Below are 25,014 nucleotides of genomic sequence, written 5' to 3' on the forward strand. Positions count from 1 at the left end.
GTGTGAGGCCTCCATGGCATAACCCTTGATTAGCTACGAACAACCATGCCTGCGTAGCTGAGGTAATTGTCCTCCACAGGATGTAAAGGACACCATGGCTTCGGATGCTCGCCTGGTATCCTCTGAAGGAACTACAGCCACACTGCCTCCAATCAGCTGGGAAGAAGCTGGGGCCTCCTTGTAGGTGCTGACTCCAGAACTGCACGGTCCCAGCTCCAGCGCCATGGCCTTTCACAGCATGCTCACGTCTTCCCACCAGGATTTCATACCGCTGGCTACCACAGTCTCAACAGCAAGCCAGCCCCAGTGCCAGGCTGGTGGCCTCACTGCTGGCTCCTGAGCGGCCACCCAGGCAGGTGTCAGGAACTTTCCCTGCCCCTGTAGTTGTCACTGACCCCAAAGAAGCATCACCACCGTTTCCGCAGGCCTTGAGATCACCAGTGGAGGGACTTCCCAGGAGGGGAACCTCCTGCTTCATGCCTCTCTGAGTGGCCACCACAATGACTCAGCCAAGAACCGCCACCCCTTCCTTTCTCTGGATACATTCCCGGAACTGGCATTTCAGCCAGCCCTGGCTACTGCTCACAAAGCATCTGAAAACGTGCCACTAGCAAATGCAAAGACCGTCCACCTCCTTTATTATCCTGGTGTCTGCCATGCCCTAGGACAGTAACAATGACAAAATACATATTGTAGTTCCCCTTCCACCCAAGAACAAGTAGCCAGAGCACCCCAAAAAGTTATTTCTCGGCCTTCTCTGCCCAGTTTTCATGAGAGAATAAACCCCACAGAAAATGGTTCGAGTAAGCACCATTTCAGTTCTCCCGAAGGTGACATCGGGATAATCCCACTGCCAACGCAGGCAGTGAGCAGATGTGATGGGGTGACTGTCCTGGCATATCCAAGAGGCTGAGGCAGGAGGACACCAAATAATAGGCCAGCCAGCACTACTAAAACTCCTCTCAGAAAAATAAAAACTCACAAGCATTCTTTCTTTAAAAGCTACGAGGCATATGTTCCATGGAAATGAGGGAGGAAACCATGAAAGAGTTAAGTGTCTTGCTCAGGACAAAGGTTAAAGGTAGGTGAGGGAGAACACAGATAAAAAGCCAGGAGTATCAGTAAGGAGGAGAGTTCACAGCAAAAATTTGCTAATACTTTAAACATGGAACTGAAAAGTGTCCGGATACATTTTATAATGTAGAAAATTGTGTTGAGGGTGGTTGGAAGCTGAGAAGATAGCAGCTTTCCTTACATATCTGAAATCTATTTTCATACATGTGATGTGTGTGTATGCATGTTTTGTATATGTGTGGTACACATGTGTAGAGGTAGGCCAGAGTTAATGTCATTCGTGTGAGAACCGTCATTATGGCTACCCATTATTCACTGGGACAGGCTCCCTCAACCCAACCTAGAGCTCACTGATATGGCTGCTTTCCTACCCACCTTGCTCTGGGAATCCTCTGTCTCTGCCTTCTGAGGCCTCCACACCCATCTGGCATTTATGTACATTTCTTGGCACTTCTGAGCCTTCTCCCCAGTCCCTTGTGAATATGGACTTTTTCCCTTAAAGGTCACGAGCCAATTATGGGGGCTCATTCCTTTAATCCCAGCACTCAAGAGACAGAGCCAGGAGAAGCTTTGTGAGTTCGAGGCCAGCCTGGTCTACAGATCAAGCTCTGGATCACTTAGACTCTTTCTCAAAAACAAAATAAGGAACTAGGATGCTAAAACAGTAGAGAGACTATTTTGGGAAAAGGGTACCAAGAGGAAGGGGGAGGAGGGTAAGAAATGAATGGAGTGAGTTTCTTAAAGGCACCGAGTCCTAGGGAGATGGCTCTGCGGGTGAAGTGCTTGCCAGGCAAACAGAAGAGCCTGAGCACCAGCCCTGGCACCCACGTGAAAAGCCAGTTTCACAGGCATTCGTGACGCAATAGACGATTAGCCTCCACATGCTACACCCACCTACACACATGAACATGTATGCAGATAGACACATCAAATTTTAAATCAACGGAGAAGGGGATCAGCAGAAGGTAAGAGGAAAGATCCAAGCGCATTGGGCACTCATGAAAATGTCATAAAAACAATAGTACAACTCATATACACTAATTAGAAACCCACCACATCTCCTCCTCGGGTTCCGTCCCCATCACCAGTGCCGCACGCTCTCACCTGAGCCTCCCTGGCTTGGCGCCTTTGCTTAGCAGCGCCTGTCCCCTAAAACCTCTTCAGCACCCATCCCTGAAGTCCAGCCCAAACACCACCTCTGCGAAGCTCAGAAGATCTGTCCAGGGGGCTTGAGCAATCTTGCTTCTGAAGCAGGAAGGAACTTGGGCACCTTTTGATTTTCATCTGTCTTCCATCTCCTGCTGGGTTCATTTTCTCCGATCCCCAGTACTGGGCATAGGCGAAGCACGTGACAGAGACAGAGGTTCTCCAAGTATGGGAGTTACGACACTTCACCCAGGAACCCTAATTCTACCCACAAGTCACTGCCATCCTAGGGTCCTACTGAGCGGTCTGGGCACACGGGACCATGATGGCTTTTAATTTAGGTCTCAACACCAGACACACCATAACAAGTCGAAAACATCTAAGATATTGTCTGAGCAAATGCCTCCGATTCATCTTGGGGAAGTCAGGGCTTTAGGGGCGAGCAGAGCTGCATGCTGGGAAACTGTCACCACCTCATAGGGAGATAACGGTGAAAAAGCTGGTTCTGATCCAGCTTGGGCTCCGCCCAGTGCCACGTGGTGTTTCCACAGATATTTATTACCAAGTCCAAGCAACGGCTGAGCAGCCCTCCCGTCAGCTAGAGAGAACCCTGCTGAACGCACACATTTCTCATTCAGAAAGTGAGCCAGGGTTATCACCTGAGGAGGGAGCGTAAGGAACACTAAGCCACCAGGGCACCGGGCCTAGCTGCCAACAGGTGGCCCCAGGACGGTGGGAGAGAAGAGGAAGGTTCACTCCATGGGTGGCCCCCACCCTGTCCTTCAAAGTTCTGATGAGTTTTAAATGGTGGCTCATGGCTTTTATCTCAGCACTTAGGAAGCTGAGGCAGGAGAATTGTTATGAGTCTGAGGCTATAAACAGAGGCTGGGATAGAGAGTAAGACTGTCTCAAAGAGGGGTGGAGGGTGTTGATTAGAAGCCAATGTCAGCTTTACTAAGACAAGGCCCTCCTTAGGCTATGGTGCTGTCTTCCGCAGAGCTGACACCATCCACCTACAAGAGTCTAGGCTGTTATCTGCTGCCTACGTACCCTGGGGACAGCGGGGCTGAGCTCCTGGCAGAGGCAGGTATCACCATGCACCTGCGGCTGGGTAGTGCCTAGTCACAGAAAGACTTTGAGAAGGTGACCCTCGCTGTTACTGCTAGGTCTGCCTTCCAGGTCTGGCTGTGGGAAGTCAGCAAAGCCTTCCTAATTCTCAGCCTCGGATTCTGCAGCGCCCCCTCTTCTCACCCAGGCAGAAATTGACACCTACCAGACAGGGGCTGACTGTAGCACCCTGCATGAATGTCAAGTGCAGTCTGTCAGAAGATGGTGCTGAGATCTGATTTCCCTGGGTCCGGCAGGTGTATTCAAACATATGCTCAAGAAGGAAAGGGGCACACTAACAGGGGAAACAACTCATTCAGTAAAGTGCCTGCCACGCAAGCGTGGGGACCCGAGTTTAGACCCCAGCACCCACCGTGCAAAAGCTAGGAGCAGGGTCACACGTGTAACCCCGTGCTTTGAGACAGGGCAGAGACGGTGAGACTCCACCTCAAAAAATACTGTAGAAGGATGGAGCGACGCCTTGGAGGTGGAGTCTTTCTCTGAGCCTGGAACTCAGTTTCTCAACTTGCCAACAAGCCCATGACCCACAGGCAACAGGGTGCCCGTGCAGAAGACACAAATTCAGTTCTCAGCACCTAGAGTGGGAGGCTCACAGCTACCTGTAGCCCAGCCCCAGACACCGATGCTGCTAGCTTCTGTGGGCACCCACACTCGTGTGCACACACCCGCCCACACATATATCAAATCCTTAAAAACAAAAGGTGGAGAGTGACTGAGGAAGACCCCAGACTTGCCCTCTGACTTCCACACACATGCATACATGCACATACACATACATCGCATACAAAATCACACACATGAAAATCACGTTTTAAGTTTACGGTTATGTGTTGGGCCATATTTTTAGCTATTTTGGGCCAATTGCATGTTGCCTGTGGGTCATGGGTTGGATCTTCCAGCCACGTACTGAAACTGGAGAATCTGCTCATTGAGATTTTAAACTCTAAAAATTCACCATCTAGATATGCTGCATATAACCTATGCTCTCAGCTTTGGAAGTGTGAGGCAGGAGAACTGCAGTGAGTTCAAGGCTAACCCGGGCTCCATTGGAAGCACCTGGCCAACAAGGGATACAAGGGCTACATAGAAAGAGACTGTCTTTAAAAAACAAACAAACAAACAAACAAACAAAAAAGCCCAAAGCGGTAGCAGGATGGTTTAGTGAGTAACAGTGCTTGCTATCCGAGCGTGACAGCCTGAATCCCAGCCTTGGAAACCACATTTTAAGAGGCAGACACGATAGCATCCCAGAACTACAGCAGCATGAGAGGCAGAAACAGAACTTCCTGGAAACTGGAGGACCAGCTAGCCTGGAGCACATGACATGAAAGAAAGAAGAGACCCTGCTCCAACAATGGGAGACGAGAGAACCCACTCCTGAAAGTTGCACTCTGACCTCCACACGCATGCTATGGCTCACACATGCTATGGCACACACACACTATAGCACACACATGCTATGGGACACACACTATAGCACATGCATACTATGGTACACACATGCTATGGCACATGCATGCTATGGCACATGCATGCTATGGCACACACTATAACACATGCATGCTATGGCATACACATGCTATGGTACATGCATGCTATGGCACACACATGCTATGGTACATGCATGCTATGGCACACACATGCTATGGTACATGCATGCTATGGCACACACATGCTATGGCACACACATGCTATGGCACATGCATACTATGGCACACGCATGCTATAACACATGCATGCTATGGCACATGCATGCTATGGCACATGCATGCTATGGCACATGTATGCTATAGCACACACTATAACACATGCATGCTATGGCACATGTCACACTATGGCGCAGGCATGCTATGGCACACACTATAACACATGCATGCTATGGCACATGTATGCTATGGCACACGCATGCTATGGTACATGCATGCTATGGCACACACATGCTATGGCACATGTCACACTATGGCGAAGGCATGCTATGGCACATGCACACATACTCTTTCTCCTTCTTCCCCGTTTTAATAATTAAGATTTAAAAATAAAATGGAAAACAAACCCATCAAGCTATGACACCGCCGAGTGCTAAGTGCTGACCATGAGATGTGCCCACGCAGTAGGGCCCGAGTCCTGGGGAAGCATCTACCGCTGCATCCTCAAGCGGGATGAACCATGGCCTTAGCTCAGAAACATGGGCTCCAGAGCCCTGCAGCCCAAGGGCCCAGCTACTGACAGCGAGACAAGAGGCTGGTGCACCGCATGCAGCTGGCGGGCCTGTGAAAGGCCTGCTCGGATCTCACCGGCAATCGTCACACAGTCTGAACTATTCTCTTGGCAGCATGGAAGCGGAAACGCACCTAGGGGATGGAAAACCTGCTCTGACCATACCACTCGCTCGGGATTCAGGTTAGACTGGAAAGACGGTCTGAGTTATTGCAGAGGACACTACAGGGGCCTTCAAGAGACCCCGTGGCCATTCCAGTGGAGGAGTCTAAAGAGAAAGACTGGAACCCACAGAAGGACAAAATGGGAACAGGATCTAATTTCTGCTTGGTTCAAACCAGTGGAAACAGGAATCCAGTACAACTGTGTCACGTGTTACTATCTGCGGTGACACCGGCAGCTGTAACACACATGTTACTATCTGCGGTGACACCAACAGCCGTGTCACATGTTACTATCTGTGGTGACACCAACAGCCGTGTCACGTGTTACTATCTGTGGTGACATCAACAGCCGTGTTACGTGTTACTATCTGTGGTGACATCAACAGCTGTAACAGACATGTTACTATCTGTGGTGACATCAACAGCTGTAACAGACATGTTACTATCTGTGGTGACATCAACAGCTGTAACACACATGTTACTATCTGTGGTGACATCAACAGCTGTAACACACATGTTACTATCTGCGGCGACATCAGCAGCTGTAACACACATGTTACTATCTGTGGTGACATCAACAGCTGTAACACACATGTTACTATCTGCGGCGACATCAGCAGCTGTAACACACATGTTACTATCTGCAGCGACATCAGAATTGAAGCCCTTTGCATTACAGCACTTGATCCACGGCAGAGAGGAGTGAGTGATCCGTGGCTGACATTGGCCGTGGATGTGGCTCTGTGGTACAGTGCTTGCTGAGCGTGCACAGACAGCGGGGTCTCTTCTCAGCCCGACAGAGAGGTGAACAGTAAAAGCTGGAGGACAGCGGAGTCTGTACGTGGACTCCCTCGCAGAGCTGACTTCGTGCTAGCGGTGTGGTGTCAAGTTTGGGAGTTTGTCTGTCCCACCCACTATGGGCACACATCTGTCTGCCCTGCCACTTGTGATGGGACTTTCCTCCCACTTCTAGAACCCCCTGGAAGTGGTTTTCACTTTAACAACTGGTTCGCAGTGCTCACCTCACCATTGCTGAGTGGGACTCTCACGTGTGACCCATGTCTTTGGAAGTTACACAGGACTCACATGTAGCCACGAGGAAGGCTCTGTCCAGAACACCTCTGTTCAAATCAGAAGTTTGTTGTTGTTCTAACATCATTCCTGTATAGTGTGTGTGTGTGTGTGTGTGCGCGCGCGTGCGTGCATGCATGCATGCGTGCGTGTCAAGAGAAGTCCCTGAGAAGGCCAGAGGTGTGGAGTCCCTCTTGGAGCTGGAGTCACAGGAGGCTAGGAGCTTCTCCCCGATGCAGGGTCTTAGAACTGAACTCAGTCCTCTGTAACAGCCACGCATGTTTCAATTGTTGAAACATCTCTATAAACCCAAAATTCAAATGTTTGATGAATAAAAGCTGCTATTTACAGCAGCTAGGATGTAATAGAAGCCAGACACCCCCGGAGAAGAGCGGTCCGTGAAGCCAGGCGCCCCCAGAGAAGAGCTGTCTGTGAAGCCAGGCGCCCCCAGAGAAGCGCGGTCCATGAAGCCAGGCGCCCCCAGAGGAGAGCGGTCCATGAGTCCTGACTGCCTGACTGACCCACATCTTCACTTATTTTACGTGAGTTCACAGAATTCTGATAGTCCACCACTGTACCTTAAGCCCAAGCTACCCCCAAACTCAGTGGATTTCAAGTCCATGGCAAAAGCTATCAGGATACTATTAGCAGGCCACCAACCCCAGTCAGACGTCATGGTCCAGTATTTCAGCAGTCTGAGCTGCTTCCTTGTTACAGCTTACCATAAGAAACTTAAGGAAAAATAGGATCCTTCAGTCTGTGGCATAACAGAATTCCAAGAGGAGGGATTCCTTGGGGGCAAGACCAGGAGCCACAAAACGAGAAGCACGGCCACACGTTCTCACCACAGAATGTTGAAAGGCTGTCTGTGCTTGGGTCGCGGCAGGGCTGTCCCTTCCTGGAAGCCAGACAAGAGGCTCCCCTGTCCACAGCAGCATCTCCCTCAACTCCAGCACCGGCCCTCCTCACCAGTTAGAGGGGAAGTGCTGGTTCCTGGGAGAGTCAACCTCAGCAAGAGACTGGCTGGTCCTGCAAACCCACTCACTCTCTGTCAGCCTCATGTGAGAGATGAGGGCTATCCTAGGTCCTGGGCAGGAAGACAGACTCTGGCTTTCATGTTTCCTGGGAGGGTTAACACTGAGCACCATGCTTCTGCTCGAGGGGATGCAGGTGACTTAGCCACAGCTTGAGGAGGGTGGAATGATTGGATTGAGGAAAAGAAAGCAAAGGTGTTTGAACTGTGGCTTCAAGGACCAACAGTGCCACCCATGTGAGAAAATGAGAGCTAGGAACACGGGGACCCAGGCCTACACCCCAACTTGAAGGTCTTGGTGCACAGAGAACAAAGGGCTTGACCAACTCCCCGTATGTTCAGAAGGAACAGCTTGCAGTCAACAAGGGTCTTAGGATGTGATGTTGTGGGTTCTGGCAGGAGCTGTCTAGGCTCTATACTCTCTGTTTAGCCCTTAATGTAGAAAAGAAAGGAAAGAGAAGCATCACCCTGCAGCTCTCTGCAGCTTGGCCTGGAAGGGTCTGACCCATCCCAGGCTCCGCTCTCCTCCGGGTTTGGGGGAGGGACACATTGCAGGATGAAAATGGGAGACAACTCAGCCAGGAACAGAATCTACACACATTGGGTTAAGAGTGAATTAAAATGGGGAGGGGGTTGTTTGCCAGTTACCAAGTGTTATATAATCCCTGCTAAAACCATTAAAACTGATTTCCAACTTACAGATACAAAGGAGGTAAGTACCCAGGGTGCTAACAACCCACCCAAAATCATAGAGCTTCGGTACAGGTAGGCTGGGATTTCAAACCTGGGAGAGAACCAACATCTCCTAGTTGCTTTTTATTTATTTACTATTTATTATGTATATAATGTTCTGGGCACCAGATCTCATTATAGATGGGTGTGAGCCATCATGTGGTTGCTGAGAATTGAACTCAGGACCTCTAGAACGGCAGTCAGTTCTCTTAACCTCTGAGCCATCTCTCCAGCCCTCCTAGTTGCTCTTCATAGTACAAGATCCTGATCGTAGCTATGTGGTGGGCATAAACAGTCTCCCCTCTTTCATCCCGCAGCCTCTCACTTTCTGTCTTGCTGATACTCTTGGCCAAACTTAGTTTTTCAAAAGAACAAATCCATCCCTGTCCCAAGGCATCCCAGAATCGCACTATTCTCTCTGCCTGGACCATTTTCCTGCACAGGTTGCTGAGGGGTTTATGTCCTCAATCTATTTATATCTCAAATGTCGTCTCCCATGGTGCAGCCCTCCCTGACCATGCAGCTGAAACAAATTCTTGCCGACCATTATCTATTATGTTTCATCTCTCCTCAAGCTTCTGATTGTAACTAAAGGTGGACCTTCACTAGCGCGGCTGTTCTCTCTTTTCCTCTAGATTCTAGACCTAGAACATCAGACCTGTGTTGACTGAGACAGGACATGGCTTCAGACAGATCTGCTAAATAAACTATCATCAGGTGTGGCGATACACATCTGTGACTTATTATTATTAATTATTATGTTGCTCATCTTTTAGAAGCTGGGTACCCATCCGAATCCCAGTGTGTGTGTGTGTGTGTGTGTGTGTGTGTGTGTGTGTGTGTGTGTGTATGAATGAACACACACATATATGTATTGCATACACTCTTACAAATCCCTCCTACACCCCAGGATAGAGCACATGCCTTGATGGGATACAGAAGACCCAGCGGAGGCCTGATGGATAATTCAGCCCGCTGCATGGCATCTCACAAGAATATGATCTGCGAGCTAACAATGAACTGGTTAGAAACAGGAGCTTACATTCCTGACCTACACCCAGGTTATGATCTCTGTGCAGGTCCTCAGCCCCTCCTCTGGGCTGGTTCTCACCATGGGAGAAGTGACTCATGAGAACCCTTGTCTCCCAATATGGCAACCATGTTACTTTTCCAGGGCTGGTCTGCTGTGATCAGAAGAATATGGCAGAAGTGATTCCAGGCTAACTTAGTCCCCACGGGTGAGACCACAGCTCTGCTTTCCCTCTCGAAGCCAGTGCCACGTGTGTAAGTCTGGCTACTTGGGAGGAGCAGGGTATGAGAAGTCCACACGTACACACAGGGAAGGGGCCACATGGGGGATCACCAGGACCCCAGGTCTGTGGCCCACGTGAACGTGAACCTTCCTGCCAAGTACAACACGGAGTTTATTGGGTATGTGACTGAGTCAGGCTGACGTTAGACAGGAGAGCAGCTGTGCCCTGTGCAAGCCCCCGATCCAGGACTAACGGAAAATAACTACCACCAAGATCGGGGTAGGAGATTACATGGCAACAAAATAAAACACCCTTTCACCCCAAAGTCTTCCCACAAATACCTTTTGAATTCCACCCACTTAATTATCTGTTCATATTCTTCTGGAAGTTTCTCTCATCCCCTTACCTCACGGCTCACCATCTCTCTCAACCTGATTCAGTAATTGCTTAAGCTTAGAGGCTCATCTCTGGGGCTTCTTCCTTTGCAAAGCCCTCTGGGAGGCTGGGGAATGGCCAATTCCCATGATCCTCTTTGTCTGGTTCTCCACCAGACTTTGGTTCACACTTGCCGCCTGTGAAGCCTCCATCTGCTATGTTCGAGGGGTGCGCCAGAGCATGTGAGCAGAGAGCTGGATCTCTGCACGGCCCTGTACTTTAACCCCCTGCACTGCGTGTAGGCTATGCGCTGTCTCCCTGGACCAAGGGTGGGACCTGTGATCTCTGCACTCCTCAAGGAGCCTCACCTGCTGTCGCTGCTCGGTAAATGTCCTGTTACCTTTTAACTGTTTGTTTGACTTCAACCTTAGCCCCAGAGTCACTCCAGGTTCCAGGATTCCTGGGTCTGAGGGTTCTGGAGGTCACAGAATACTACTCTTTAATTTTTGGCTGCTCTCAATCCCAAATTCTCCCAAGCGCACACAGTCTGTATTCACAGCACTGCCCCAGTCAGGAGGATGGTGCGTGAAACCACGCTGTCTCCAGAGTTTAGTTTCCAGCTCTGCAGAGAAGAGCCTCAGGACGGACACAGATTCCCACGCTGTCCGGCACTGCTAATTAACTGGAAATATCTGGCTGCATCTGTTATTGTAAAGCACAGACCAGACAGCATTTTGACCACAAGGGACAATTGCCCCGTGAGCACACAGGACTCACCATCTTAACTCTACATTCCAGAGACGCAGCGGCTGAGATCTGAGGTGGGGCTGTGTCCCCAGATAATCAAGCCTGGGAACCGTGGCCAGTTTCCAGCCCTGCTTGACCCTGGTGACTCCTTATCTACAAATGAACACTGTACTTTAGAGACAAAATCCAGAGCATGTCTGTTTGACTACCATGAACTCTCCCCTCACCTCCTGAGGTGACAGGACTCAGCCTTGAACCTCTCCACAGCTCCTCCTCAGTGGGGGCCCAGTCAGAAATTACCAGAGGCTCTCAGGAGCCAGGAAGGCTCAGCTCTGTGTCACCTGGAGTTAACACAGAAGAAAAGATGACAGGCTTGCAGGGGAGGACAAGAGAAGAGAAAGTAGGGGAGGGGAGGTTGGGAAATGGCTTCCTCAGCTCACGACTGCTGTTCCGTAGTGCCGTGGGCCCTACACGTCTGCATTCAGCTCTGGGAGACACAAGGTTATGTGCTATGCAGCGACCGTGACCTTTGTGTGCTCCCATTGCCCATCCTTAGAGAAATGGACTAAAAAATTGTGGTGCATTTATACAATGACTATTATTCAACCCTTTAAAAAATGGCATCTTGAAATGGATAGAACTAGAAAAAAAATCATCCTGATTGAGGTAACCCAGACACAGAAAGATAATATTTGTTTATATCTGGATACAGCTGTTAAATGAATGATAAGCTAGCTACAATCCATAGACCCAAGGAGAATAGGCATAGAGGAAAGGACTGGGAGGGGGCAGGCGGGTCTCCCTGGGAGGGAGGAAGAGTTTGGAGAGGGGAGTGGGGAGAGAGACAAGAATGACAGGACTAGGTGGGAAAGGGGAGGGTTGGAGGGAATTGAGGGAGGGAATGAGGGAGAGTCAGCTAGAACTGAAGGACACCTGAGGAGCAGTATGGAAACCTAACACGGAGGGAAGCAGTACTAAATGACTCCTAATGATGATCCGCTCTACTAAGATCAGCGCCTCATTCGGCCAGCATCAGAGAGGCTTCCCCCTACAGCAGATGGGAACAGAGACCAGCAGCCAGGCACCATGCAGAGACACTGGAACACACGGCTCTGAGATGTCTCCATCAAATCCCTCCCCTCAGAGCTCAGGGAATCCCAAGGAAGCAGAAGGAGTAAGGGAGAAAAGGGATGGAGGACACCAGGAAAACTCTCTAATCAACATTAAGCAATGCTCGTATGAACTCGCAGAGACCGAAGCCACAAGTACAGGGCCTGCATGACTCTGCACCAGCTCTCCTGCATGTGTATTATGGATTTCAGTTTAATACTTTGATAGGAATCTTGAATGTGTGATCAGTTGGGTCTCTGATTCTTGTGCCTGCTCTTGGGACTCTTGCTTTTCTGTTGGCTTGGTTTGGCCAACTTCAATATGAAGGTTTTATCTTAATATACTTTATTTTGTCATGTTTGGTTATTTTATCTTTTCTAATGAGAGACAGAAAGGATCCAGGGGAAGGGAGGTGGGGAGGAGCTGGGAGGAGGAAGGGAGACTGTATTCAGATTATATTATATGAGAAAAGAATCTATGTTTTGGGCTGAAGAGATGACTCAGAGGTTAAGAGCATTGCCTGCTCTTCCAAAGGTCCTGAGTTCAATTCCCAGCAACCACATGGTGGCTCACAACCATCTGTAAAGAGGTCTGGTGCCCTCTTCTGGCCTGCAGGCATACACACAGATAGAATATTGTATACATAATAATTAAATAAATATTTTTTTAAAAAAAGAATCTATGTTTAATTAAAGGGGGTACCTCCATAAGATTGAAAGTGTAGGCAGACCTGTAAGGCATTTTCTTAACTAGTAGTGTGGGAGAGTCTAGCACATTGTGGGTGGGACCACCCCTGGGCTGGTGGTCCTGGCTTCTATAAGAAAACAGGCTGAACAAGGCAGTCAGTAGAACTCCTCCATGGCCTCTGCATCAGCTCCTGCCTCCAGGTTCCTGCCCTGTTTGACTTCCTGTCCTGACTGCCTTGGATGATGAACAGTGAAGTGTAAGCCACCTCTTTCCTCCCCGAGTGACTTTGTCACGGTGTTCCATCATAGCAACAGTGACCCTAACTAGGACTAGAAAGTTCTGGCTTGTTCCTGGGCTGTGGACAAGAGAAGATCAGAAGAAAGCATCTTTATCCTTCGAGGATTATGTGTTTGTCTTAAAGCAAAACTTTCGCTATGAAATACATTCCTCAAAACTATCAAGAGACCGTCACTCGGCCATTTACGCATTTGCTGGGTGTCTACATTGCAGTAGGCGCTGCTTTTGGCACCATGGCTGAGCTTCCTAGGTGACAGAAGTACGGGGCTTTCAACCTGCTCCAAACCTGCCCTCACACCGCGCTCGGTCACGGTCCCGTATGTATCTGTGAACATGACACAGCGTCACCCTATCTGCCGCAACTGTACTGGATTTCCTAATCCAGTACATTAGGAAATGGAAACGGTGGTGACAAAGACAATAACAACACAAATGAGAGATAAATGGGTTAATGAAGAGGGGATTCTCTTGGCGCAGGCAGAGGTGACACATATTGCCCCGGTTCTCTTTGCGGGGTCCCCTCACCCCGCCTGCAGCACGCGGCACAGATCACTTCTTTGCCATCTGTCTTTGGTAAATCAGATTTTCTTTCCTACTTTCAGTGTGTTACAGGCTGACTCTTTATAAAGCACACAGACCATGTGCCTAAATGCTGCCATGAAGTTATACTGTATTGTAAATGCCTGGGGTACGTGCATGTATGTTCAGGGGTCCATGTGGGAGCCTATGTGTGAGTGCGTGTGCATGTGAGAGTGTAAGCATGCATGTTTGAGTGTGTGCACATGAGGGCTATGTCTGTGAGCGTGTGTGTGTGAGTGCATGCAAGTGTGTGTTCATGTGTGTTTCTTTTGAGACAGGGTTTCACATAGCCTAAGTTTGCCTTAAACATGTGAGTGTGTGTGCTCACACATAAACATGCATGTAGGGTGTGTACGTAAGCATGTGAGTGTGTGTGTTTCTTTTGAGACAGGGTCTCATAATACCTAGATTGGCCTTAAACTTCTGATCTTCCTGCCTTCACCTCCCAAGTTCTAGCCACCATACCTCCACCTCCTAATGTAGGTGGGTCTTCTATCTATCTGTTGCTTTCATTGGTTAATTAATAAAGAAACTGCTTGGCCTTTGATAGGACAGCAGCTTAGATAGGCAGAGCAGACAGAACAGAATGCTGGGAGGAAGAGGGAAGTGAGGCAATCGCCATGCCTCTCCTCTCTGGGTCAGATGCTATGGAGCCAGCCACCAGGTCAGACATGCTGAATCTCCCCCCCCCCCATAAGCCACCACCTCATGGTGCTACACAGATTATTAGAAATGGGTTAATCAAGAGTTAGCCAATAAGAGGCTGGAACTAATGGGCCAAGCAGTGTTTAAATGAATACAGTTTGTGTGTTGTTATTTCGGGGCATAAGCTAGCTAGGCGGCCAGGAGCTGGGCGGCAGGAATGCAGCCTGCAGCTCACTACAACCTCCCTTGAGGTGGTGCTGGGAATTGAACTCAGGGCCTCACTCTGCATCCCCAGGCTGGCTGGTATTCTCACTGTTGGCATGTTGCTTCCGATCCACAAGCTGTCACTGACCTATGGATCATATTTGGTGAAGCACTGATATAATTAATTCCCCAGCCATCTGAAAGGCTGGCACAGCTCTGCCACAAGCCGCATGCGCAGTACCGCAATGGGGCTGCCAATCCACTTACTTGCTGATGGCTGGAACTTCACCAGATCTTGCAAGTCTGTAGATATCTGGAAAACGTGGCTGTAGAATTGCTGCACGGAGTTCTTGAGGCCAGAGATGTCTCTGGAGTGTGACCTGAGCGTCTCGTTCATCTGCCGGACGCAGTTCCACAGACTGCTCACATGCTTGCCCAGCCCCTCCTTGATCCTCTGCAGACCCCCGGAGATGGCATCCAGCCTGCTGCACGTCTGCTCCAGCTGAGACACTCTGCTCTCCATCGCAGACACCCCACTCTGAACCCCGTGAGCACTCTCCTTGCAGCTGTCCAGCTCAGCCAGCACTCGGCTCTGCAGCTTCTGCCAGCGCTCCTCCAGCTGGCCGCAGCACGGGGCACCAGGAGACGGGACGGTCCCCACTGTCCTCTCTTGCTCCCCAGTCTTGGTAAACCCACTTGCTTCGGCACTGTCACCGGCTCTGCCGTCGCTCATTCTGCTCTGCGAACAAGTCCCCTTACATTCCGAGGGATTCAGCTGAGAGTGGAGAGAGCTGAAGTCCTCTTGAAGTTTTTGAATGCTGCGACCTGTTTCTTGGAACTTTCTGTACATCGTATCATTGAGGGATTCCAAAAGGCTCAGGCTGACGTGTGTGAGGTCCTCTCCACTTGGCAAACTGCCATCTATCCCATGAGGCAAGCTCTGCAGACAGATGTCCTCAACCACTTGAACTTTGTCCTTCAGGCGACTCAGTTCCACGAGGATCTGCGCATTCCCTGCCCCTGGCTGCCCTGGCAAGGCAGGGTCCGCTGGTGTCAACTCCACATCTGAACCATTGGCCACCTGCAGAACGATCCCCAGACGGTCCTCCAGGGAGTGAATCTTCTGATTGAGAAGCTGCCGCAAGTCACCTACCTCACCACTGATGGCCCCCCGAAGGGTCTCCTCGATGTAAAAGCAATGCTCTTCTGCGTTCTTCTCCGTCACGTTGATCCTCGCGTCCAGCTCGGTCCATCTTGCATCGAAGTCCACATCTGATTCCGGACCGGAGAGGCGGTCAAACTCATTGTCCAGCCGCCCATTCAGCATCCTGGTGGCCTCAGCGACTCTCTCGATCTTCTGATCTAATGTCTTGATCTGTTGGCCAAAGTCACCATTTTTTTGACTGTCACAACACCTCGGTTGGGCTGAGGGATCCGGCAGCCGGGCTCGAAGGTCGGCAATGTCTTTTTTCAGGCTCGCCTCCTTCTCCGCAATCAGGTCTACCACCCCCAGGTAGCTGCTGCCATAGTCATCACACTGCTGCTGCAGGCCCACCAGCTTGTACTCACACGTGTTCTTCAGGTCGGCCAGCTTCCGGTCCATGCCTTCCATGAGCTCTTCCTTCAGGGCATCTATCTTGCTGTCCACATAGGCCTGGTACAGCTCATTGGTTGTCATGGTGACTGTGGGGCCCTGGGCCGCCTCCTGCAGCTGCTTGAGCTGCCCTTCGTAGCCTTTTACCTTGCCGTCCAGCTCCTCCAGCTTATCGCTCTTGGTCTTCAGTGTGTCTTTGACTTCAGCCAGCTCAGACTTGATGTCCTTCATGCCGGAGTCCTTGCTGCTGAGGTGGCTCGGCAGCTGGCTCGGCTCTGCGTCTCCGGCAAAGGCACCGTCAGGGGTTGGCTGTGGGAGCCACGGGGCTGGCCCTTTGCTGCCATCATCTTGGATGGTGTGTCTGAGGTTCTCCTTCAGCCCTGCCATGGAGGACTGGAGGTCCAGCACCATCCTGGTGAGCCGCACAACCTTTTCCTCCAGCACCTGGACTTTGGTTTGCTTAAGTTCCGGAGGACCTTGCTTTGGATCTGCTGCCGGGTCCGGTTCTGCTGTATCCGTTGGCGACAGAGTTTCCTTAGGCTGTGACACGTGGCTTGGATCAGTATCTGAAAGAAAGAGCAGGACTTGAATGGCCAGTTTCTGCAAGGTGCCTGGAGGAGATCCTGAAGGCTTCTGTGGTAGCCTCCCTGACTCCAAGCACTTCTGGAGCAGAGAACAGGTTCGGAGTCAAGCAGACCTCCTTTCTACTCTGGTTTTGCTATTTACTGTTTGTGTCTAACTCTGGGAGCTACACTGCCCTCCTCTGCTGAAAAATAAGCACAGGAAGCAAGATAATCCGTGATGTCTGTCACCCTGATGCCACCATATCATATCATCTACTGTGTCATGTGACTGTATCACTCCCAGTGAGCTGTAGCTACCCTACTGCTGACAGCTGGTGCTAAGATGCCACAAAGCACGCCAGAGAGATCCAACATGTGGGCACCAGCATCCCATAGTTGAGGTTTCCTCAAAACACCTCCAGAAAATCTTCTTTTCTCTTTGCTTAGCATCCTTATGCTAAAAGGGTCTTGTTTCCCCTTGTTGTGAAGATAATGGATACTAAATGCAAAAAGAGATGTTTTCCTAGCATGTGTGAAGTCTTAGGTTCAATCCCCAGCACAAAAAAAGGAGGAAAATATAAACATCTAGTAATCTTACACTGAGAAAAAGAACCCAGGAAAACGATCCGAAAGACGAATAATAGCCACAGTATTGAATCCCGAAGTGCGATGGCATCATCGAGAGAGCACTAAGTTAGAAATCGGATGACATCGATAGAGAAAGCACGAAGTTAAACAAGAAAGAAAAGACAGACGCTCCAGAAACCCATGGCAACGGAATAAAGAGTGAGAAGCAAAGCAGCCACACCCTGGATGGCAGCAGAGGAGGCGGAAGAGGAACTCTAGATAAGGTCCTCACTGGCAGACCTGGCACAGAAAGGAAGCAACCAAACAACAAGGACGCAACCACATACAATGCATGTGTGCCTAACAATGAAAGACCCTGGAATCCAGAGCACTGTGGGCATTTTGGCTTCATGTTCCTTATCTCGTCTTGTCTCTTGTCTCGCAACAGCAAGCAACTTTTAGTTATTAAAATCCACTTAGCAAGAAAATAAGACTTAAAACCTAATCTCCAAACTCCTAAGCAAGTGCTTTCCTGCAGAGAACTATGAAGAACACATTGGAATTTTTATTCTATCTTAAGACACTAGAAAAAGAGTTGGCCCCTATACTCAGGAGAGACGGCCCCATCCCTCACCACAGGCCAAGGTGAACCAAACCTGAGGGGCAAAGGTGTAGGGGAGCTGACTCTGCCCCCTCGCCTGAGCTGGGTGGCCCTGGGACCCGGACTGACCAGTTCAACTGCCACCCAGGTCCACACCCTGGTCTTGGGTTGGCCCACCCTAACGACGATCCCATTTGGAGGTCGTGAAGGGACCGGTCCTGTGGAACGATATCTACAGGATCTTCATGACTCAGGGGCAGCCACGGGGCATCCCGGAGGAGTTCTGGTGAGAATCCAGTGATGGTAGCAGAAACCAGAGGCCTTGAACCAGACCAGTGACTCACTGCATGAACATTTGCTAGTAAAACTGATTGTGTGACACACGGAGGTCCCCAAAGGCACCAGGACGAATGGAGAGGTGCTGGAGAGGCAGGAAAGATGAAGAAGAGAAGAGGTTTATTTTGTTTTACTCTTGTTTTTGTTTGCTTGCTTGCTCTGTTTTGCTCCCTTTGGGGGAGGTGCTACAGAGGTGAGGGAAAGATATGGGGAACCAGGAAGAGAACGGAATCGGGGTGCATAATGTGAAACTTTCAAAGAATCAATTAAGAAGTTAAATTAAAAATAAATAAATAAAGATAGTTGGGGGGAAGTAATATTCAAAATCACTAAACTAACTAAACGCTGCTTTTGAGCAAAGGAAATGAAACAAAATAAGACACAAGGGCGTCTGGGTATGGCGGTGCACACTTAGCATCTCAGCACTGAGAGGCAAAAGCAAGAGAACGCTGAATTCTAAGCCAGCCTGGTCTATATAGGAAGTTCCAGATCAGCCAATTGATCACAGTGAGACCCTGTCTCAAACCCTGCCTCCACCAAAAAAAGAAAAAAGAAAAAAAAATGCAATCTTTCAGGAGTTATACTTGTATGACGTTTTGTTTGTGTTCTGACAAAGAAAGCTGGCCTGGAGACCAGAGGGCGGAGCAAGGCACTAGTTAACCATAGAGGCCAGGCAGTGGTGGCACATGCCTTTAATCCCAGCACTCCGGAGATAGAAACAGAAAGTGATGGGGAGGGGAGTAGCCGGGATCTCAGGCTTTTTTTTCTTGGATGCAGGAAGGGAAAAGGAGCAACCAGCAACTGCTCCTGGTCCTCTGATCGTCCAGGTCTTTGCCCCGATATCTGGCTCCTGGTTTTTATAGATTAAGATGAATTAGATTAATGCTTCACGTACTGTACTCCCTAAAGCCAGGAAATGAATGACACCACAAAGTGAGAAGCAAGCATTTATTCTCGAGACATGGGCTCACTGTGTAAACCACACTGGCCTCAAACTTCCAACGCTTCTCTTGAAGCTGTCCAACTGTTGGGTCGCAAGTGTGCTTCGCCTTCTAGTGAGCGGCTAGGAAATAAACATTCTCTTCCCTTTTGTGTAACATCCCATCAATATGGCAATTAAAAAGGGAGGGACAAAGACCACCCCCAAAGCATATAAAAATTGGAATCAATAATTTTCAGACTGGGTAACAGTAATATCGAAACCCACTGTCTTAAAAATTCTGAGAAAAAAATTATGTGCCTCCACTTCTGCAAATACACACACACACACAAATACACATATGTTACAAATATGCAAAACGAAAGTTCACCCCCATATAATCTCTTCATGGACATACTGGAGGGTAGGGATATTTGTAGCTCAGCGGTAGACTGCTTGCCCTGTATGCAACAAAGCCCTGGGCTTATTTGCAACACCTGGCTTGAGGCTGTAAACCCTTGGGAGACAGACATAGGAGGACCAGAGGTTCAAGGCTATTCTTAGCTACATAGCAAGTTTGAGGCTAGCCTGGGCTATCTGAGACCTTATCTCAAAGGGGAAAAAGAAAGAAAAAAAACAGCAACTGGAGGCTGTGTTCAAGCCAAATGAAGAAATGAACCAGATTCCAGCTCAGAGAGGAGAGTTCTGACCCCAGGGTGACAGGAGGAGGAGGACTGGTCACAGTGGGGTGGGTGAGAAGATTCCTGAAGAATCTCTTCAGCCAAGGTATCTGCTGCTGTGCCTGACGGAGCAGAAGACATAAAGATAACCAGAAAAGAGTTTGGGATGATGTAGGAGGGATAAGAGCATCGAAAACCAAGCAAAGGAGAAAGACATACAATGACACTAACTCTAAGCAATCCATAGTGCACTGTGGGGCACAGATATAAAATTCTATGGTTACTACATCGTATACCGTGAATATTGATGGTGCAAACCACATGGTGTAACTGGAAAACACAGCTGTGCCGTGGACAAAAGGGAGTGGCAACTTCACCTCCCATAAGGTTAAGACACCAGATAAGGAGGTAAATCCTAGACTCAGCGAGTACTCACATGAGCCAGAGACACGGCTCAGGAGTAGAGCACCTGCTTCCCACCATCAAGGCCCTGGGTTCAATCCTTAGCACAGGAAGAAAAACAAAAAGCATTGACAGTAAATTACCTCCGAGGCAGTGAAAAATGTCATCACTCTCCTTGCCTCTAGTCCTCATAAAACCGACTGTGAAGCTACACACATGTTTAAACTTTGATAAATAGAACCTGACCCTAGACAAATGGTCAGGATTCAGAAGGTCCTTACTTCCCATCATCCAGAGAGTCCCTCACAGGCCCTGCCATGACGGCCTAACACTATCTCAAATGAGCTGGAAACTGTGTCTTCCTTGTGTTATGTTTCCCCAAGTAGCCGATATCCAGCCTGCCAAAAAAAGAAGGTCAAGAAATATTTCCCGGGCAGGCATTGTTTTAGACAGGGTCCTTGAACTCACAGTCCTAGTGCCTCTGCCTCCCACATGCTGAGATTACAGGCATGAAACTCCACAATAGGCATCTTATTGAAATTCAGCTACCATAGTAACTATGTTCAGATACGGATACAGAGCTGGAGAGAGATGACTTAGAGGTTAAGAACAGAGAGGACCCGAGTTAGGTTCCCAGCTCCCACAAAGGACAGTTCATAAATATCTCCAACTCACAACCAAGAGATCCTATGCCTTCTCTGGCCTCTTTAAACATGTATAACACACATGGAGACAGACAGACAGATTCTCTCTCTTTCTAATACACACACACACACACACACACACACACACACACACACGAACATTAAACAAAGAATAAAGAAAGTCTAGCCCCATGTGGCAGATAACCTAGATGGTATTGCGTGAGGGTACTGTAACCCAAGCACAGAAAAGAAAACACATGGGATCGTCCCTCTGCGTGGACTCTAAATAGTCAAACTCACAGGCACAGGAGTGGTGAGTACCGGGGGCTGGGGTTGGGGGAAGCGGAGAGGTGTTGACCAAAGGCACTCCACTTTGGTTATTAACATGACTACATTTCAGGGCTCTAACGTACAGCATGGGTGATTAGGGTACTAACTTAATGCGGCCACCACTCCGCGTTCTGTGCTAGATGAGGTCATTCATTGCCTTGTGTATCTTGAGCACATTCAATCTCTAAAAACGTACTATTTAAGGTTAAAAAACAACAACAAAATGTGTGGTGGCACATATCTTTAATCCTAGGACTTGGGAGGCAGAGGCAGGTGGATCTCTGTGAGTTCAGGCTAGCCAGGTCTACAGAGCTAGTTCCAGGACAGCTAGGGCTACTCATAGAAACTTTGTCTTAAAAAAAAAAACCATAAAATCAAAAGACATATTTTCCTATGTTTTATAACTACTCCCTAATTTATGTACATTGTTTTGGTAATGAAATTTACTTAACAAACTACTTTACAAAAGATATTTTGACAAATTACTATTTTAAAATGTAAAACATCTCATGGGAAAAATAAAAACCAACAGCAATTTAAAAATTTAATTTCACAGGAAAGAATTGGTCTCATTTCTTTGAAATTAAAAAGAGGGGGAAATAAAGTCATACACAGCAAAAAAGGAAAACAGTTACCCATAGAAGTTTATCCTGTCTTTCTGATGCTTTAGCGCAAAGGCAAGCAACATAGAGAGAATCCTGACATGTAAGAGAATCTTTACACGTGAGAGAATCTTTACACGTGAGAGAATCCTGACACATGAGGGAATCTTTACACGTGAGGGAATCCTGACACGTGAGGGAATCCTCACATGTGACAGAATCCTGACACGTGAGAGAATTCAGGCACATGAGAATTCTGACTTTGTCTTAGCTTTGCAAACAGCTCATCCAGACAGAGAGGGATCAGTCTATTTTATTTTATTCATTTTGATTCATTTGCTTATTGAGACAGCATCTCACTGTGTAGCCCAGGCTGGTCCCAGACTGTCCATGATCCTCGTGTCACTGCATCCCAGATGTGCAATACCCCTGGCTAATCTACCTACTTTAAAAACAGAATCTTAACTTCTTTAGATTTAGACAAGAATACAGGAAGTATTTGACGAGTGGCCCTAAGGAAGCAATTTATTTGCAAAGAAGTCTTCCACCCTACTGTCCCTGCTCCTTCAGATACCTTTGTTCAATGGTCCGTCATAGACCCTGCCATTTGCACCAGCAACATCAAAGGTGACCACATACAACAGGGCACCAATGAGACATTACCTGTGGCTTTCTTCAGGTTGTTTCTTGGTCGAGGAGGTGGGGGCCGGGGGGTCTTCAGGGGGTCTTTGGGACTTTCTTGGCAATCTGCTCCTCTAAAGCCAGGACAGCATCTCCATTCCAACTGTGTCACTGTCTTGTACCTAGTGACAAATCTGGGCCTGAAGTTCACCCGATACCTGAAGACAGAGAGGATGGGGTCTCATGTTAGTGACCGCTATAGGAGCGTCTCCAGCCCTCCCCTGTTGGACCTCGCGATGATGTGGCGTGTCCTACACAGGTTCTGTTTTATATGGCGGTACTATTTTGCGTGGTTCCGAAGGCCTGCCTTAGGTGGGGCCTAGCTGGAGGAGGTGGGCGCTTGGGAGTAGTGTAACCCTGCTGCTTCTCTCCACATCCATCCTACCTCCTGCCCACTGGGTATAACCCTCCTCTGTCACGTGTTCTCGCTGACAATGCACTCTGTGCAAGAGTGTGGCTCTAAGCAGCCACAGACCGGATCTCTGACAGAGTCAGAGCAAATCCTTCCATTAATTCGGTCATTTGGAGCCCTCCCTTCTCTTTATTGTTTGATGTTGGCTTGATGGATGGTTTGGGGTTTGTCTTGCTATGTAGTCCACACTGTCCCCCAACCTTCAGTCCTCCTACCTCAACCCCCCGAGTGCGGAGATTGCAGGTGATGCTATAAGACCTAGTCTTTCATAGCTTAGATTCGGGGTGACAACCCATCCCCACAACCTCTGTTCATAGACACTTCCCAGACTTAGATTCAGGGTGACAACCCATCCCCACAACCTCTGTTCACAGACACTTCCCAGATTTAGATTCGGGGTGACAACCCATCTCCACAACTTCTGTTCACAGACACTTCCCAGACGTCAAAGTGAGCTTTCCCGTCACCAGCAACCTCTGTTCTACATGTCACAGCTCTTTAGCTTTGTGGTTTCAAGAAACCTCTCTGGAGCCACTGCTCCCCCCGCCCCTCCCCCCACCCCACCCCCGCGAGTCGCCATAGTTTCGCATCTTCTTCCCCTGTGAAGTTTTGTCAGTGGTTCACAATCTTTGATAAAGATGTCTTAGCCTACATTTCCAAGGACAGAAATTTGGAAGCTGCTACGGTTCAAATGAATGGTCCCTAAGCCCGTGTGACAAGGTTTGATCACCAGCCTGTGGGAGAATACTTAGGAGGTGGGACCTAGTGGGAGGGGTTAGGTTATTGGGGGTGTCCTTGAAGGGGACACTGAAACTTTCACCCTGCCCATTCCTCTTGCACACAGGTCTGCTGCCTTACCTCAGGCCCCAAAGCAAAGGGGCCAGCAAGTATTGGTACCAACCTCTGAACCTTAAGTCAAAGCTTTCTCTCCTTGAAAGCTGCCTAACAGGTGCTGGGGCCTTGCTTAGAGCCCCAGTGACAGGAGTCGGAGTGTAGCTCAGGGGGGCAGCCCTTGCCTAGCAGGGACTTGAGATTCGAGATTTGATTTGGAAAACAACAACAACAATAATAATAGATATCAGAGACCTTTCCAGGGAGCCGTAAAATCCTCTGGACCCACTTCTGGGCCTGCGACACTGACAATCCAGCTTGGCGGGCGCACATGAGGGCCAGAGACAAGGGATTCAGCCAGGCTTCGGCTCACATCACAGACAAAAAGCCCAACCACGCAGGAAAGCCCGCCCACACTCAACCCTGCTTCCGGGCCATCTTCTCTCTACCCTCTTCACTTTCCCTTTCCACACTAGTGCCAGCAGCAGGACTTCTCTGGGGGCCAGTTTCCAGAGAGAAACTGGCTCTGCATCACTCCCTCAGGGTTGCTGTGGGGACCTCGGAATGAACACTTGTGTCTCGGGGTTGGGGGGCTCAGTCAGCCAAGCCACTCCAGGTTAAGCACCAGCTTGGGAGCCGTGTTTTCCATCTTTTCCGAGAGTGAGAATCTCAACACTGAGCCCCCATGAAGGCTTCTGCTCAGCTGTCCCGCTTCCCTGGCCTGTAGTCCTCACCTCCACTGTCACAACCACCCAAGGAATGTGGCCACACGGCTGCACCTAAGAGGTAGCCTGGAATGGGCCGGAGGTGGGTCTTGAGTGTAGACTCGAGATGCTCCTGAGAAAAATCTCTCCAGGGAAAATCGAAGAGGAAGCTTGGGAAATTAAAGCAAAAGAAAAACCAAGGGTGGTCATGATGGGCAGTGGGGTGATAGCTCAGAGCGGGCAGATTCTTTCCCAGGCTCTTCAGGGTGTCATTGGTTGGGCCAATGACATGGTTCAATGCATAAAGGCACCTGCCACTGAGCACGACCCGAGTGTCACCTCAGGGACCCACAGGGAGGAAGAGAACAAACAACTCAGCAGTTCTCCCTTTGACATCCACATGTATGTATACACACACACACACACATACATGCTCAAGCACACATACACACAAGAATACATGCATACACACAGAGACTCATTCATATATATATGCTCAAACACACATATATGCTAATATACACCGACATATACTAACGCACACATCACAATACAATCACACAGACATTTTTCACTCACACGCACATACACTCACACATGCATATATGCTATAAATACATATACCACACACAGTATACTCACACATGGATACATTCCACACAGACATACACATATGTATCACACAC

The 25,014-nt window shown here is 49.0% G+C and overlaps 1 protein-coding gene across 1 annotated transcript in view; it reads right to left on the reverse strand.

Annotated features, from left to right (window-relative positions):
- The window catches only part of LOC121434759 (EMILIN-2), a 55,649-nt gene that overhangs the window by 4,842 nt on the left and 25,793 nt on the right, over positions 1 to 25,014 (reverse strand). Inside the window, exons 3-4 of the mRNA XM_041633715.1 lie at positions 22,364 to 22,539; positions 14,730 to 16,622 (exon numbers count right to left, since the gene is read on the reverse strand). Of these exons, the coding sequence (XP_041489649.1) occupies positions 14,730 to 16,622; positions 22,364 to 22,539 (2,069 nt within the window). The remainder of the gene's footprint in view (positions 1 to 14,729; positions 16,623 to 22,363; positions 22,540 to 25,014) is intronic.

Source organism: Microtus oregoni, unplaced genomic scaffold (genome assembly GCF_018167655.1).
Source record: "Microtus oregoni isolate MIOR12 unplaced genomic scaffold, Mior012 000044F_ref0000062, whole genome shotgun sequence".
Lineage (NCBI taxonomy): Eukaryota > Metazoa > Chordata > Mammalia > Rodentia > Cricetidae > Microtus > Microtus oregoni.